This window comes from Notolabrus celidotus, chromosome 13, assembly GCF_009762535.1.
Source record: "Notolabrus celidotus isolate fNotCel1 chromosome 13, fNotCel1.pri, whole genome shotgun sequence".
Classification (NCBI taxonomy): Eukaryota; Metazoa; Chordata; class Actinopteri; order Labriformes; family Labridae; genus Notolabrus; species Notolabrus celidotus.
The window spans coordinates 9,552,803-9,564,509 of record NC_048284.1 but is presented as its reverse complement, the minus strand read 5'-3'; the positions used below and the strand labels follow the sequence as shown (position 1 = coordinate 9,564,509).

The 11,707-nt window shown below is 42.0% G+C and overlaps 1 protein-coding gene across 2 annotated transcripts; it reads right to left on the bottom strand.

The window, feature by feature from the left end:
- Nucleotides 1-22: 22 nt before the first annotated feature.
- LOC117823951 (cytospin-A-like) lies at nucleotides 23-10,613 on the bottom strand. 2 transcript variants are annotated; one of them, XM_034699244.1, is made up of 12 exons: nucleotides 10,117-10,613; nucleotides 9,129-9,243; nucleotides 6,323-6,802; nucleotides 5,007-5,080; nucleotides 4,180-4,790; nucleotides 4,009-4,096; nucleotides 3,840-3,915; nucleotides 3,713-3,749; nucleotides 3,215-3,311; nucleotides 2,999-3,115; nucleotides 928-987; nucleotides 23-820 (listed from the first exon to the last, which is right to left on the bottom strand). In XM_034699244.1, exons 2-12 carry the CDS (start codon nucleotides 9,166-9,168, stop codon nucleotides 731-733), a joined length of 1,770 nt encoding a protein of 589 aa, XP_034555135.1. In that variant the 5' UTR covers nucleotides 9,169-9,243; nucleotides 10,117-10,613; the 3' UTR covers nucleotides 23-730. The 2 variants fall into 2 exon arrangements, with proteins under 2 accessions (XP_034555135.1, XP_034555134.1); XM_034699243.1 differs by having other exon boundaries at nucleotides 9,129-9,247; nucleotides 10,117-10,607.
- Nucleotides 10,614-11,707: the final 1,094 nt, after the last annotated feature.

Sequence of the window (11,707 nt, the reverse complement as noted above, 5' to 3'; positions counted from 1 at the left end):
CGTATTAATGTGGAAAACAACATTATCTGCATATAGGTATCTTTATTATTGCAATAAGGCTTTGGCAACAACATCCTCATATGTTTACCATGTTTTAAAAAATACGGAAGCGCTTACATACATGTACATATATACATTTCTTTAAGGGAATATTTCCATACACAGGTGCTGCAATATTTTAAGTTAAAAGATCTCCAGTGCAGTAAAAATCTGGGATCACATCTCTCCTCCAATCCTCTGTTTGGTGGGTTTTAGGTTAAGGTGCATGCAGACATCACAGCAGGAAAGGTTCATGGTAAAATAACACAGTAAAGAAAAATAAAACCAAAGTGCCCCAAATTCTGAAATCCTCTTTAAAAAATATTCAATCATTAAGTGCTCCTTGTTTTTTAAAAAGGCAAACAGTGCAAAACCAGTGCACCCAGCACCTTCGAACAAAAGTGAACTTAACAGCTAAAGTCTGGAGTTGTGCTGATTCTTCTTGTGTCTCATACTTTAGTACCCAGCAGAGTTTTCAACAGATGGTATGTAGAAAATTAAAAATACTTCAAGGTATAGGAAATGATCCTGTTCGTTCTTTCGTACATAAAACCATGTTTTAAAATCTAATATTGCTTACTTTTTGAATCCTGACCAGAGTTTATTGTGTGTAGAGCTCCCCCTTGTGGTGGATACTGATTCAGTCCTTCAGTCACAACAAGCAGGAGGAGCAGGACGAGAGAGAAAGACTTCACATCTCAAAGTGACGGAAAATGCTCTCGACGTAACCCAGGACTTTCTGCCAGTCCGGCCCGCCCGACTTCAGCATCTCCTCCACCGTCTGAAACGCGGTGAACAGAAGAGAGGCAGCATTAGAACGCAGGTAGTTTAAAGTTACTCTGAGAAATACGACCCATGATGAGGGCTGGAATGTGTGTGAGTTCTCACCAGTGTGGATGTGATTCCAACACTCTCTCCTGCCTTAAAAGCCAGGTCCAGATTTTCCTTCTGTAAGAAATCAAGAGAATATTAAAGCTCCAGTGAGGAGTTTTTAACTGGTTGTGAAACAGATTGAAATCAATACTGATGACTCTCTTTGATGTACAAAGGCAAACCAGACCATCAGAAACAAGACTGACATTTCTGTATTCTATTATTTAAAGCCTGAAACTGCTGCGAGAGGGAAGGCGTCAGCACAGGCGATTGACTGCATGCTGAAGAAACAGCTTCTCTTTAAATTTTCAGTAAATATTCAGAGTGAGTGACACATTTCTTATTCAAAAGAAAGCAGGAAGAGAGGTTTTTTGTCATAAGAAACTACCTTGGCATGTACAGGACAATATCGGAATAAGATAGCTATAAGATATAGGTCTTTGCCCACATAAGGTGCCAAAATCAGCACAAACAGGAAGTTCCTCACAGCGGCTTTAAAGCATTTTATATCAACAGGTACATGTACATTTCACACCTAGCATCTTGAAAAGATTGAAACAATGCTGATCTCTTGTCCTCGCGAATGATGTTTAACTCAATACACCATCAGGTAAAATTAAAAGTAATCCAGAACAGCCTACGAAGAGCTTACATACAGGATGATAAACCGACTAGATCTATACAGGGCCACTTAATTGTGTTAAGATCTACCCTTTTAATCTAATTTTACTGATTTAATTGATTTTTTGTTAACTAAGCCCAACAAACTCTGAATGGAAAAATCTAACAAGCTTGTCTAATTTTGTTTGGTTGTGTAGACTTACAGCCCCCTGTGGTTTGATGTATATACTAGTCTGTACATAGTAGACAACACATTTGATGCTAAAGTCGGTGTACCTTTTTTTAAGTTATATTTTGTTATTGTTATTTATTTATTCAACTAATGTTATTATTTTTATTTATATACATACTCACTTGTCTATTTGTAATTTTATTCTTTTGATGGATTTGTCTTTGTCCGATCGGTTTCTTTATTGCCATTGTTGATTGTCCTGTGTGGATTATGTGTTCTGTCAGTTATTGTGTTATGATGTTGTAAAAATGTGAAAACAATACAAAAATTTGGTCATAAAAAAAAAAAAAAAGTAATCCAGAACAAATGATTTATTGTGTTTCTGTATTTATTCATCTAACTTTCTTTGCTTTCTTACAGCGAGAGTTTGTGATCAGGTGTTCAAGACATGAAATCTTGAGTGACTGAAGGATTCTTGGATCGCTGGATTTTATTGTTTACATGTAGTACCAGTTGTGTGTCTTTATAGATGACCAATGTTTGAGTCCGGATAGCTGCTGTATTTATTTACTTTTGGTCTCAAAATATATTTTTTAAGGGAAATATTATATATAATATATAACCTTTATTGATTGGAATTGTGTGGAGTAGAGAGTTGGAAAAGACGTGCAGAAAATGGCTGAGGCCAGGAGTTGAACCCCCGACCTGCGAAAGGACTATAGCCTCTGTATGTGGTGCGCTCTTAGGCCAACAACTTCCCAGTCTCTAAAGATTTTCAAGACTTGGTGCTTATGTCAAAAGTTTATGTAAAGGAAAATGGAGCGACGCCTGCGAGCTAGTTCAGGCAGACAACTCAAGCTGCACTGCTATACACGTCACATATCCCACTCTCATAACCATCATCCAATCCTGCCCTCTGCCTCTCAAATTGGCAGTCTATTTAAACTGGGAAAATCTCCCATCTCTCCCTGTGCCTGTCAACGCCTCTGCTGCCTGCATGCCTATTGATGAATTTTTTCATCCCCATCGCCACCCCAGCATCCACCTGCAGGCTCTGGGGGTGTTCAGTATTTTTTGCTCATCACTCCTCAATTTCTGCATGTAAACTTATCTGCAGGGAGTGATGAGGCCAGAGCCTGGGCGTCAAACATGAATATGTATTTGCTGCTACAATAAACAATCTAAACGTGAGCTGTCTCACTGAAATATGATAAAAATGTCCTGATGGTTATGATCAAATCTTCTTGTTTCTTGTGTTTCTTTTGTTTCCAGAATGGACAGCAGCAGCTTTACCTTGTCCACTGGGTTGAGCGTGTCATACGGGATACACGTTGGTAAAAATGTGTGGTAAACGGCACAGAACGCCAAGCCGTCCTCCCAGCTGCTGCTGAAGTTTGTGATCTCGATATTCTGCCACAAAACATATTTCATCTAGTTATAAAACATATAACAGACAAAACAATTTCTTCTTTTAATACCACTGGATGTGAAGAGTGTATTTCTCCTTACTTTGTAACCCTGGGTGCGACTCTGACACCAGCGCAGCAGGGAGTTCCTCCTGGAGCCGCCGTGACGCCTCAGCAGAGCGCTGAAACCGTCCTGAGGTCTGAGACGATGAGAAAGAAACAATTCACCAGAGTTTTAATAACAGCTTACATTGTATTGCAAGAGAATATAATATGGTTATTTTAAAGCCAAACTTTAGTTGCTGTTTTAAAGAAAATACAGTGCTGTATGGATTTGTCACAGCAGGTATCGTGCTTTAGATTTCACAGCAGATTGTCCCTGCAGTCAAAATCAGATACATTCTGTATATTTCAGTGCATAAAGCACCTGCAAGCACAAGAGTCAGAGTGATAAATCTTGCATGGTGGGTTTGTGGGCCAAAGAGCTATAAAAGACTGCTGGCTTGCATGTTGCCTAATAGAGCAGAGTAAAGTTTCTGTCTCTGTTACACACAGAACAAGCATTTGCTGAGATGAACGAAAATAGCCAACAGTTTCTTACTTGATGTAATCTGAGCTCTGGTCATCATCCTGTTTTCCTGCAAGATAAAGATCCAGCTTGTCATTCCACAGTGTAATGACCATGCAGTGTAACAATCGTATATAAAGATCTTCAGGTTTAAACTCACCCGTGTAAAAGTTGGACCAGCTGTCCTGCCGCTGTAACACACGGTCCATCCTTCTCCGGTTTGGGAGCTCCTCTTTCTGGAAAATTTGAGAAATAACACAAAAAGGTTGATTCAGCAAGAAACTCATTTACACAATATTGAGTTCACACAAAATCTGACAGTTTTATACCTTGCTTAAAGGCAATGTTGTGCTTGTGTTTTTTGGGTTCCCATTGTCAATGGAGGGATCAATTGGGAGCGGGAGACGGGACAGACTCCTGAAAGACATTTTTTGCATCTCTTTTAACACCATCCTCTATTTAGCACATATAAAGTGTTGAAATGGTTACTGTAGACTCACCATGATCTTTCTGACAGCATTACAATCCTCCTCGGATCCCTCGGCCCACGTCCATCATCTTTCTTCTTCTCCAGTGCAGCTATAGTGCGTAGGTATCCCTCTGCCACCCTTTTCCCTTTCAGGTGCTGGCTCTCTGCTCCATTCGGCTCCTCAGGATCGTGATCTACAATTCCAGCATCCACATCTTGACTTTCTTGATTCTCTTTTTGCTTTTCAACATTTGAGTCAGTTTCATCTTTCCTTGGTGTTTCCTCTTGTACTTTCTGTATTTCCTCCTCTGAGTCTTGTCTCTCTGCACGCTCGTCGCAGGCTGTGGAGTCTTTGATCTTGCGGGCATTCCTCAGGGCGTCGAGCTCGGCCCGCTCGTGTTGCTGCCGTTTGGAGAGTTCAGTCAGTTTGAGGCAGACGTCTCTGTGCTCGGCTCTCAGGTTCTCCAGCTCGCGCTCTTTGTCCTGCTGGCTGCTGAGAGCCTGAACCAGCTGCTCTTTCACAGCCTTGTGGCTCTCCTGGAAGACTTCCAGTGACTGCTCTGACTCCATCCGCAGCCGGTCAGCCACAGACACTGCGACCTGCAGGTCACACTGGAACTGATGCCACTCCAACCTCTCTGTCTGTCATGGAGGAGAACAAACACAGAGAGAAAAATAAAAACTTTGTATGACTCTTGTTGTCCTCTGTAATGATGGACCTTTCTCAGCACAAGCCCACTTTTAAATATCGACGCTGTGGTGATCTTAAATGAAACTACTGATAAGGAGAAAAAGGCAATAAACATACTTAATATAATAACTGTCATCATCTCTTTGGTAGCTACAGTTCCAACTCACCCTGAGCATCTCCTTCAGTGTGTCCACCTCCTCAGCCAGGTCATCTTTCTGTGTTATCAGACGCCGGAGCAGCTCTACGAGACGAGTCAGACAAAAGAAAAAAACAAGGTTGAATCAAATTAGATAAAAGAGTGGTTTGTTTTATCAAGTTGTTATGCCTGGAAAGTATATTACGCTCTTTTTCATCAAAATATATTTGTCTAAGAGGTCCCCAAAACATGTCTTTAAAGTTTATTGCTCAAAAAAACACTTTGAAATCAGATTTTGGCATGCCTGAAAAAACCTTGTTTAGCCCTGCTCAGAACAGGCTGTTTTCTGTGTCTGTGCCTTTAAATGAGAATGAGCTCTCTGACCACGCCCCCTCAGGGAGTGGATGTCCCCTCGGTTCTCCAGCACATTGATCTAATGTTTACATGTTGGCTGAATAGACACGGCTGCTCGGCGTTACTTCAACCCTCTGAATTTGATCCAGAATCTGATCCTGATGGAGAGGTGCCTGCAGCAGGACCTTTCTAAATGATTGGTCACAGATTTAGTGTTACTTGTCGTTTTATTTGTCAGTATGTCGACGTGTGTCTTGGTACACAGCGACGAACATGTAGCTATGTGGCTATGCTAACTAGCACCAGCACTTTTCCATGAAAAATAAAAATCATCCACTAGATCTTCAAATCTGCAGCCGTGGGGAGGGAAACTGACCTTTGTGTTTATTAAGACAGCCTACAACTAGCATGCCTCCCTCCTAAGCTCCTTGTTAGCACACATTTGTGCAGGGAATGAAAAACAGAGGCGGAGATGAGTTGTATTTTATACAGTCTATGGACTGAACAAGCTCCGAGCTCTGACTTCCGTTACAGACCGGATGTTGTTGTGACGTATGAAAAACACTGAAAACTGAAACGGCTCGTTTCAGCACACATTTACAGAAAGGTGGAGAAATCAGAACAGGGGCAGAATGGATTTTTTTCATTTTTGGGGGGTTTGTAGACATGCCAGGGACAGATATTTCAGGTAGAGAACCATTAAAAAGTCGATTTTGCACAATATGTCACCTTTAAGCCTTTCAGTGTGAACATAGTCTAAGAGTCAGAGTATATCTGCCTCTGCTGTGACGATTCTCTAAACAACCTCTCCTACCTTTTATCATCCAACTTTTCCCGATTGTCTCGCCCATGTGCACGTAACAACACTAACTCTCAAACAGATGAATCCACATAAAATGAAAGGGCTAGAAGTACCTGCACAAAGTTGATCTATCTTCTGATCTCTGGCAGATAAACTTAAACAGTTTGTTTTAAGAAAACAAAGAGACCTACCTACTGCTCCTGTGGTTAAATCAGTGTTGGGGCTCAGGCCCAGAGAAGCCCTGTAGTGCTCCATCAGACTGAGTAAAACCAGGGTCATCTCCTCACTAGCTCTCTCTGCTGCAGCCTGCGGCTCCACTCCACTGTCCCGCTCCTGCCAGCTCTGCTCTGAAGGCGATGCTCTGGACGGAGGCAGGGACGCCGGGCTGCCCGGACTGAGCTCTGCCTTCCTGTGCCTCGCTGCTGCATCGCTCACGTTAGCCTCCAAGCTGGTCGTGTTGTTGTCCACACTTATCACAGCCCATTCTGAGGGAGCGGGCAGCTTCTGTGTCCAGTCTGCCACCGGAGAGGTGGAGGAGGGGGTGGTGCTGCTGCCGGCTGGTGACGGCGTCTGTGCCTTATTAGAGGGAGCTGCAGAGGACAAGGCCATGGCAGTCAGCTCGGCATCTGAGGGCGTGGTGGGAGGCGTGTGGAAGAAATCCAAAGGAGAGCCTGAGAGGGGGAGATGAATAGAAAAATAGAAAGAGAGCAAAAATCATCAGAGAAGTAAAAATGATTTTCCTGAGAGAATAGAGTAATGGCGTGCAGAAAGCAGAGCCCCCCTCTTCTTTTTCCCCATGCAGATGCAAGCACTCAGTGTCCACTCCCTTATTTACCGTCCTGGGCAGACTGATGCAGCAAAAATCTCCTCTCTAAGTCTTGGCAGGCTAATACTCGCACTCTGTTCCCCCGTGTGGCACAGTCCAGGAAGAGGTGATTTTTACCCTGATCTGCTATCAAACAGCTGCTCTCACTGCAGCCACAAGGAGACTACATCTATCACCTGTGCTATCTGCATTCTGCATAAACCATACACCTTTCAAATGCAGTGTGGAAAGTGAATCTGATCATTTTCTAACCTGGTTTCTCTAATCGTAAAAGGATCATCTGTCTTTGTGATTTTTATTCTCTGTGTATGTTGTGCTAACTACAATGCTACAGGGTCTTCCACCTGTTCATTACACATCTTTTCCTGCTTCTTCATCCTCCTTGCCCTTGTGTCTTACTGCAGGATTCTGCAGACTCATGATTTCCCCCACAGCAGCAGCAGCAGCAGCATGATGTAGTCTGCTCGGCTACAGCAGGCAACCTATTCTCATCCTCTAGCCTGGGTTTACTTAGCAGGCTGACAGCACAGAGGGGAACAAGGAGCAGCATTTTAAACAGCTGTAAGTTAGAATTAAACTCAGAAACATCAGGCTGAATGTCTGCAGAAGGAGACATGAGAGGCTGCACAGAGGAAAACTCACACATTAGCTGAGCTAAATGACAGCTGGCTGTGAGCTGAGGGATGCTGAAGGCTCAAGAGACAGGCTAAAAACAGAATCCTCTGGGATACAGTTTTCTTATTTAACATGAAAAACTTCTGATTCATCACTCCCTCTGTCTGCCAAGAGATGTTTCAGCGATTACACAGTGCCTGACACCACAGTTTCATTCACACAAATACAGAACATCTTCAGGTTGTCAATGGAGTGAGTGAACTGACAACCTTGTAGAAAAGTTTGTTGTTTTTTCTCAGTATTTTCTTTTTCCTGGTTTAGTGCATACACTATAAAATATGGACGTAGTATCTGTGACGTCACCCATCTGTTTCTGAAGCGCTGTTTTGAGGCCAGTCGGCTGCTGTCAATTGTGAGGTAAAGAGGCGGGCTTTGAGCCTCCTAGCCATCAGCTACAGTGTTCCTGCTTGTCAATCAAGTCAGCTGTGCCTCTCATTGGAAGACTTGTAATCTCAATATCTTCGAAATTGCCGCGTTAGAAAAAAATTCACCCCCCTACAGTGTGTGCCGATCAAGAAATGAGCTATCTAGACTACACTCATCTTTTGTAACAGGCTGTAAACATGTTTATTTCTGCTGTAAAGATCGGCTTTTTTGAATTGGTGTGTATGTGGTTTCTGGTACTTCCGGAGCCAGCCTCAAGCGGATCCTCGATGAACTGCAGTTTTTAGCACTTCCGCATTGGACTCATATTTTTAAAATGTAGGTTGCTGCTTGGTTTCTACCAATCAGATATCTTCCCTCAAGTCCCTCTGCTTCTGCAAAGTACTACCACCACTGCAGTCACCTCTTGGGGACTTAAACAGAGTCCTTTTGACTTCACTTTTAACTCTGGCTGCAGAAATGCACTGAGTTCCTTTAAAAGTCCCTTAGGAAAGTTCTTGTGGTGGAAAGTAAGGTGTAAGTGGTTTAGTGGCATACTTTTATTTAAAGAATGTGCTTTGTGTAGCCGCTCTATCAGTGCGCTTTAGGCAGGTAAAATATGACAAGACATTTGTTGTTACTTTTTCTTGTAATTCAGGGAATATAATGAAAAGAATCCCCACACTCACAGTGTACAGAGTGTTAAAGCTGGCCAAATCTCAAACAGGCACACAATAATTCTCTGAAGTTCTCATCTTTCATAATTTTCTGTTCGTGCATGTTCTACAGATTTCTATTCCTTTGTAGTTAAGAAGAGTTAGAGGCTCAAATCATCACTCCTACTTGTCTACCTCACCTTCTGAGTTGAAACCAGTTTATTTTCTCCTGGATTAGGTGGGACAGAGCTGACAATGAAACTATGAACACATGGCACGTTCCTTCTTGCAAGCAGGGTGACAGTAATCTAAAAATAGACTCAGCTGTATGATATAATGAACAAATTGAAAATGTCAATTCAAGCATGTTAGGAATGCAGGCAATTGACTGTGCAGCAACCTGGAAAACAAACAGAGAAATTCTCTATCATCTATATTTTGGAAAAATATATTCATTTTTCATTTTTTTTTTGATACCTGTGGTGCTGTGGCTTTCTTTGCCGTTTTGGTTACCCATGATCCAGCAGGGTTGGGCTATCTGGACAGGAGACCACTTGTATCCTTCACTGAGTCCTCTGGTTTATGAGCCCTGCTGTGTGGACAGAGGGGAATATGAAAACCTTCAAATGGTCATCACATGTCACTTAATTCATCTATTAGCAGAACAAAAAGCGAGCAACATTTCTAAAAAAAAAAAAAAAGGAGTAGCATAACATAAGCTTGCACTGGAAATATTTCAATGCAGAATCTTCATATACAATAAGACTGGTGCAATTATTGCTGTGCCAGGTGTGTCACCTGTCTGTGGTTGTCGTTCAGCAGCTGACAATAGTTGTCTGATATTTACAAGTAGACAGAGCTATTAATTCTGCTTAATCTAAGTGTCACACAACCACAAGCCACAGATTAATTAACAGTCCTTGTAGCAACATACACACCAAACTCCATTGAATAACTTACAAATTTTAGCTTTGCATTATTTTTTAGAAAAGGACAGACATAAAACTTCATTGTAAAAAACAGAGACACATCAGGAGTATTTCCAGAAAAATTCGGCATAAAAATAAATCTATGTGACGCACCTTATGTCAAAGGAATTAATTTTTTACATCACACTTCTGACGACTGACCACCGCAGATCATCATGTTAAAGGAGAACTAACTCTTACACCAAATCCTTTAATCATTGTTTTCATTAGATAACATGTAAGCCGTATTAATGAATTGAAAGTATGTGTATGTAAAATGTCTCCAAAATGTGCCGCCCTTGAGTCTTTGCCTTCAAACAGACGCACAACATTAAATTGTAAGATTACTGAATGAAGTTTTGATTCACATTTTCTCCAAATGACATCAATGTATCTGGCTGTTGCTGGTTTATTCAGTGAAACTACATTGACTATGACATATCATCCAATGTGCGACATTACAAGACATCCATACCCTGCAGTTTCATTCATCCTACCTGCTCGGCCGGACAGCTGGAAGACTTCCAATGTGGTACCCGGCTGTTCAAGCGTTTCCTCCGGGTGTCTCGACCTCCTTGTCGGGGGGTTTCAGCGTCCCGTCTGTCACTCAAAATCCCTGGAGGACACTGTCGGTCATGGTTATCCGACCCTCCATACAGACAGCTGGTAGAAAAGACAGCCACCGTGTACAACTTGGGGTCCAATTTATATAAATATCCAACTCTTACTTCGCCTTTAAATCCAATGCGACAAAAAAGCAGAGAAGGAGGTAGAAACAAACTGGTTGCGTAGAAGCTGCACGAATCAACATGAGTGGATTCAGTGACATTATTTAAGATACTCTTTGATCATGCACATTCAGGAGACTGCATTATGTATTGTCAATTGCAACAACAAAAATGTTGTGTAGCTGGTGAAAAAAACAGGTTGCGCGAGAAAGCAGTTCGACCTGCTGGATGCTAATTATATTTAAATGCAGGTGTGGCTGCACGTGGGAAACAGGTGACAACTTGCCACGGTTTGGATGACGTCACGTTAGATCTGTCATAGCTAAAAAACAAGAAAGGAAAAGACAAATTAAGAATATTTGAGCGACATATTTTTTTAAGTGAGAGAGTCCAGATTATGTAATCTCAACAAGGATTTTTAATTTTTTTTTATTCAACATTTATTTAACCAGATGTGACCCATTGAGATCAAGACCTGGCCAAGAGGTCAGCAACACATGTCAAAATAAATAGCACAACTCAACAGCATGGAGTATATATACAGACAGTATGTAGAAACAATCAATAATTTAAAAGTGCAACTAATTTGCAATTAAAGTGCAATTTGTGATTACAAAAACAGCATTTAACACACAGACACTGTTCTGGGCAGTGGCGGTTCTAGTCCAATTTTACTGGGGAGGGCCAGGCTGGGGCCAAGGGTGTAGTCAAAGGGACACATTCGACCCTGACAAAAGAGACTGAGAAGAGCGAGGACCGGCTGAGAACAAACTGGCAAAACATCAGTCCATCTCTATCTACTAGACATATATACTACTGTGTACTATATCAAAATGCAGACTGACAGCAGCTGTTTGGCTGTTTACACTCAACATGAGTCCCTTAGCGCTCGAAGCGACTGGAACCAAGTGCCACACGCATGTGTTCCGCCTGTAACATTAGCATGATACCGAAGCTTTTTTTATTGTATAATATTATTTTGGTGTGGAGGGGGGCCACAGGGGGGGTCCAGGTTCAGTTTTACAGGGGCACTGGCCCCTGTTGGCCTGCCTTTCATTTAAGATGGAGCCAAAGGCATCAAGTGAGATACCATCTGACAATTTCAAGTCCTTCTGGAGCGTATTCCAAGCAGTAGGAGCAGCAAAACTAAACGCTCTCTTACTGAACTCTGTCTGAACTCAGGGAACACACATTTGTAAAGTGTCGCAGGTGTGAAAGGCATAGTAGCTTTTTGATCTTTGTAGATACACACACAAAAACATTGGGACCAAGCCAAGAAGACATTTATAAATTAGACGTAGCCAATGTGTATGCCTGCGTACACTATGGGATGGCCAGTCAGCTTTTAAAAATTCACAGT

Bases quoted from the DNA above. Each gene is read 5' to 3' on its own strand.
- LOC117823951 (XM_034699244.1), bottom strand. From the start codon at position 9,168: ATGGGTAACCAAAACGGCAAAGAAAGCCACAGCACCACAG. The intron at 6,803-9,128 runs GTATCAAAAAAA...TCCCCCTCTCAG, and splicing joins AGAAAGCCACAGCACCACAG to GCTCTCCTTTGGATTTCTTC. The intron at 4,097-4,179 runs GTGAGTCTACAG...AATGTCTTTCAG, and splicing joins ATGCTGTCAGAAAGATCATG to GAGTCTGTCCCGTCTCCCGC.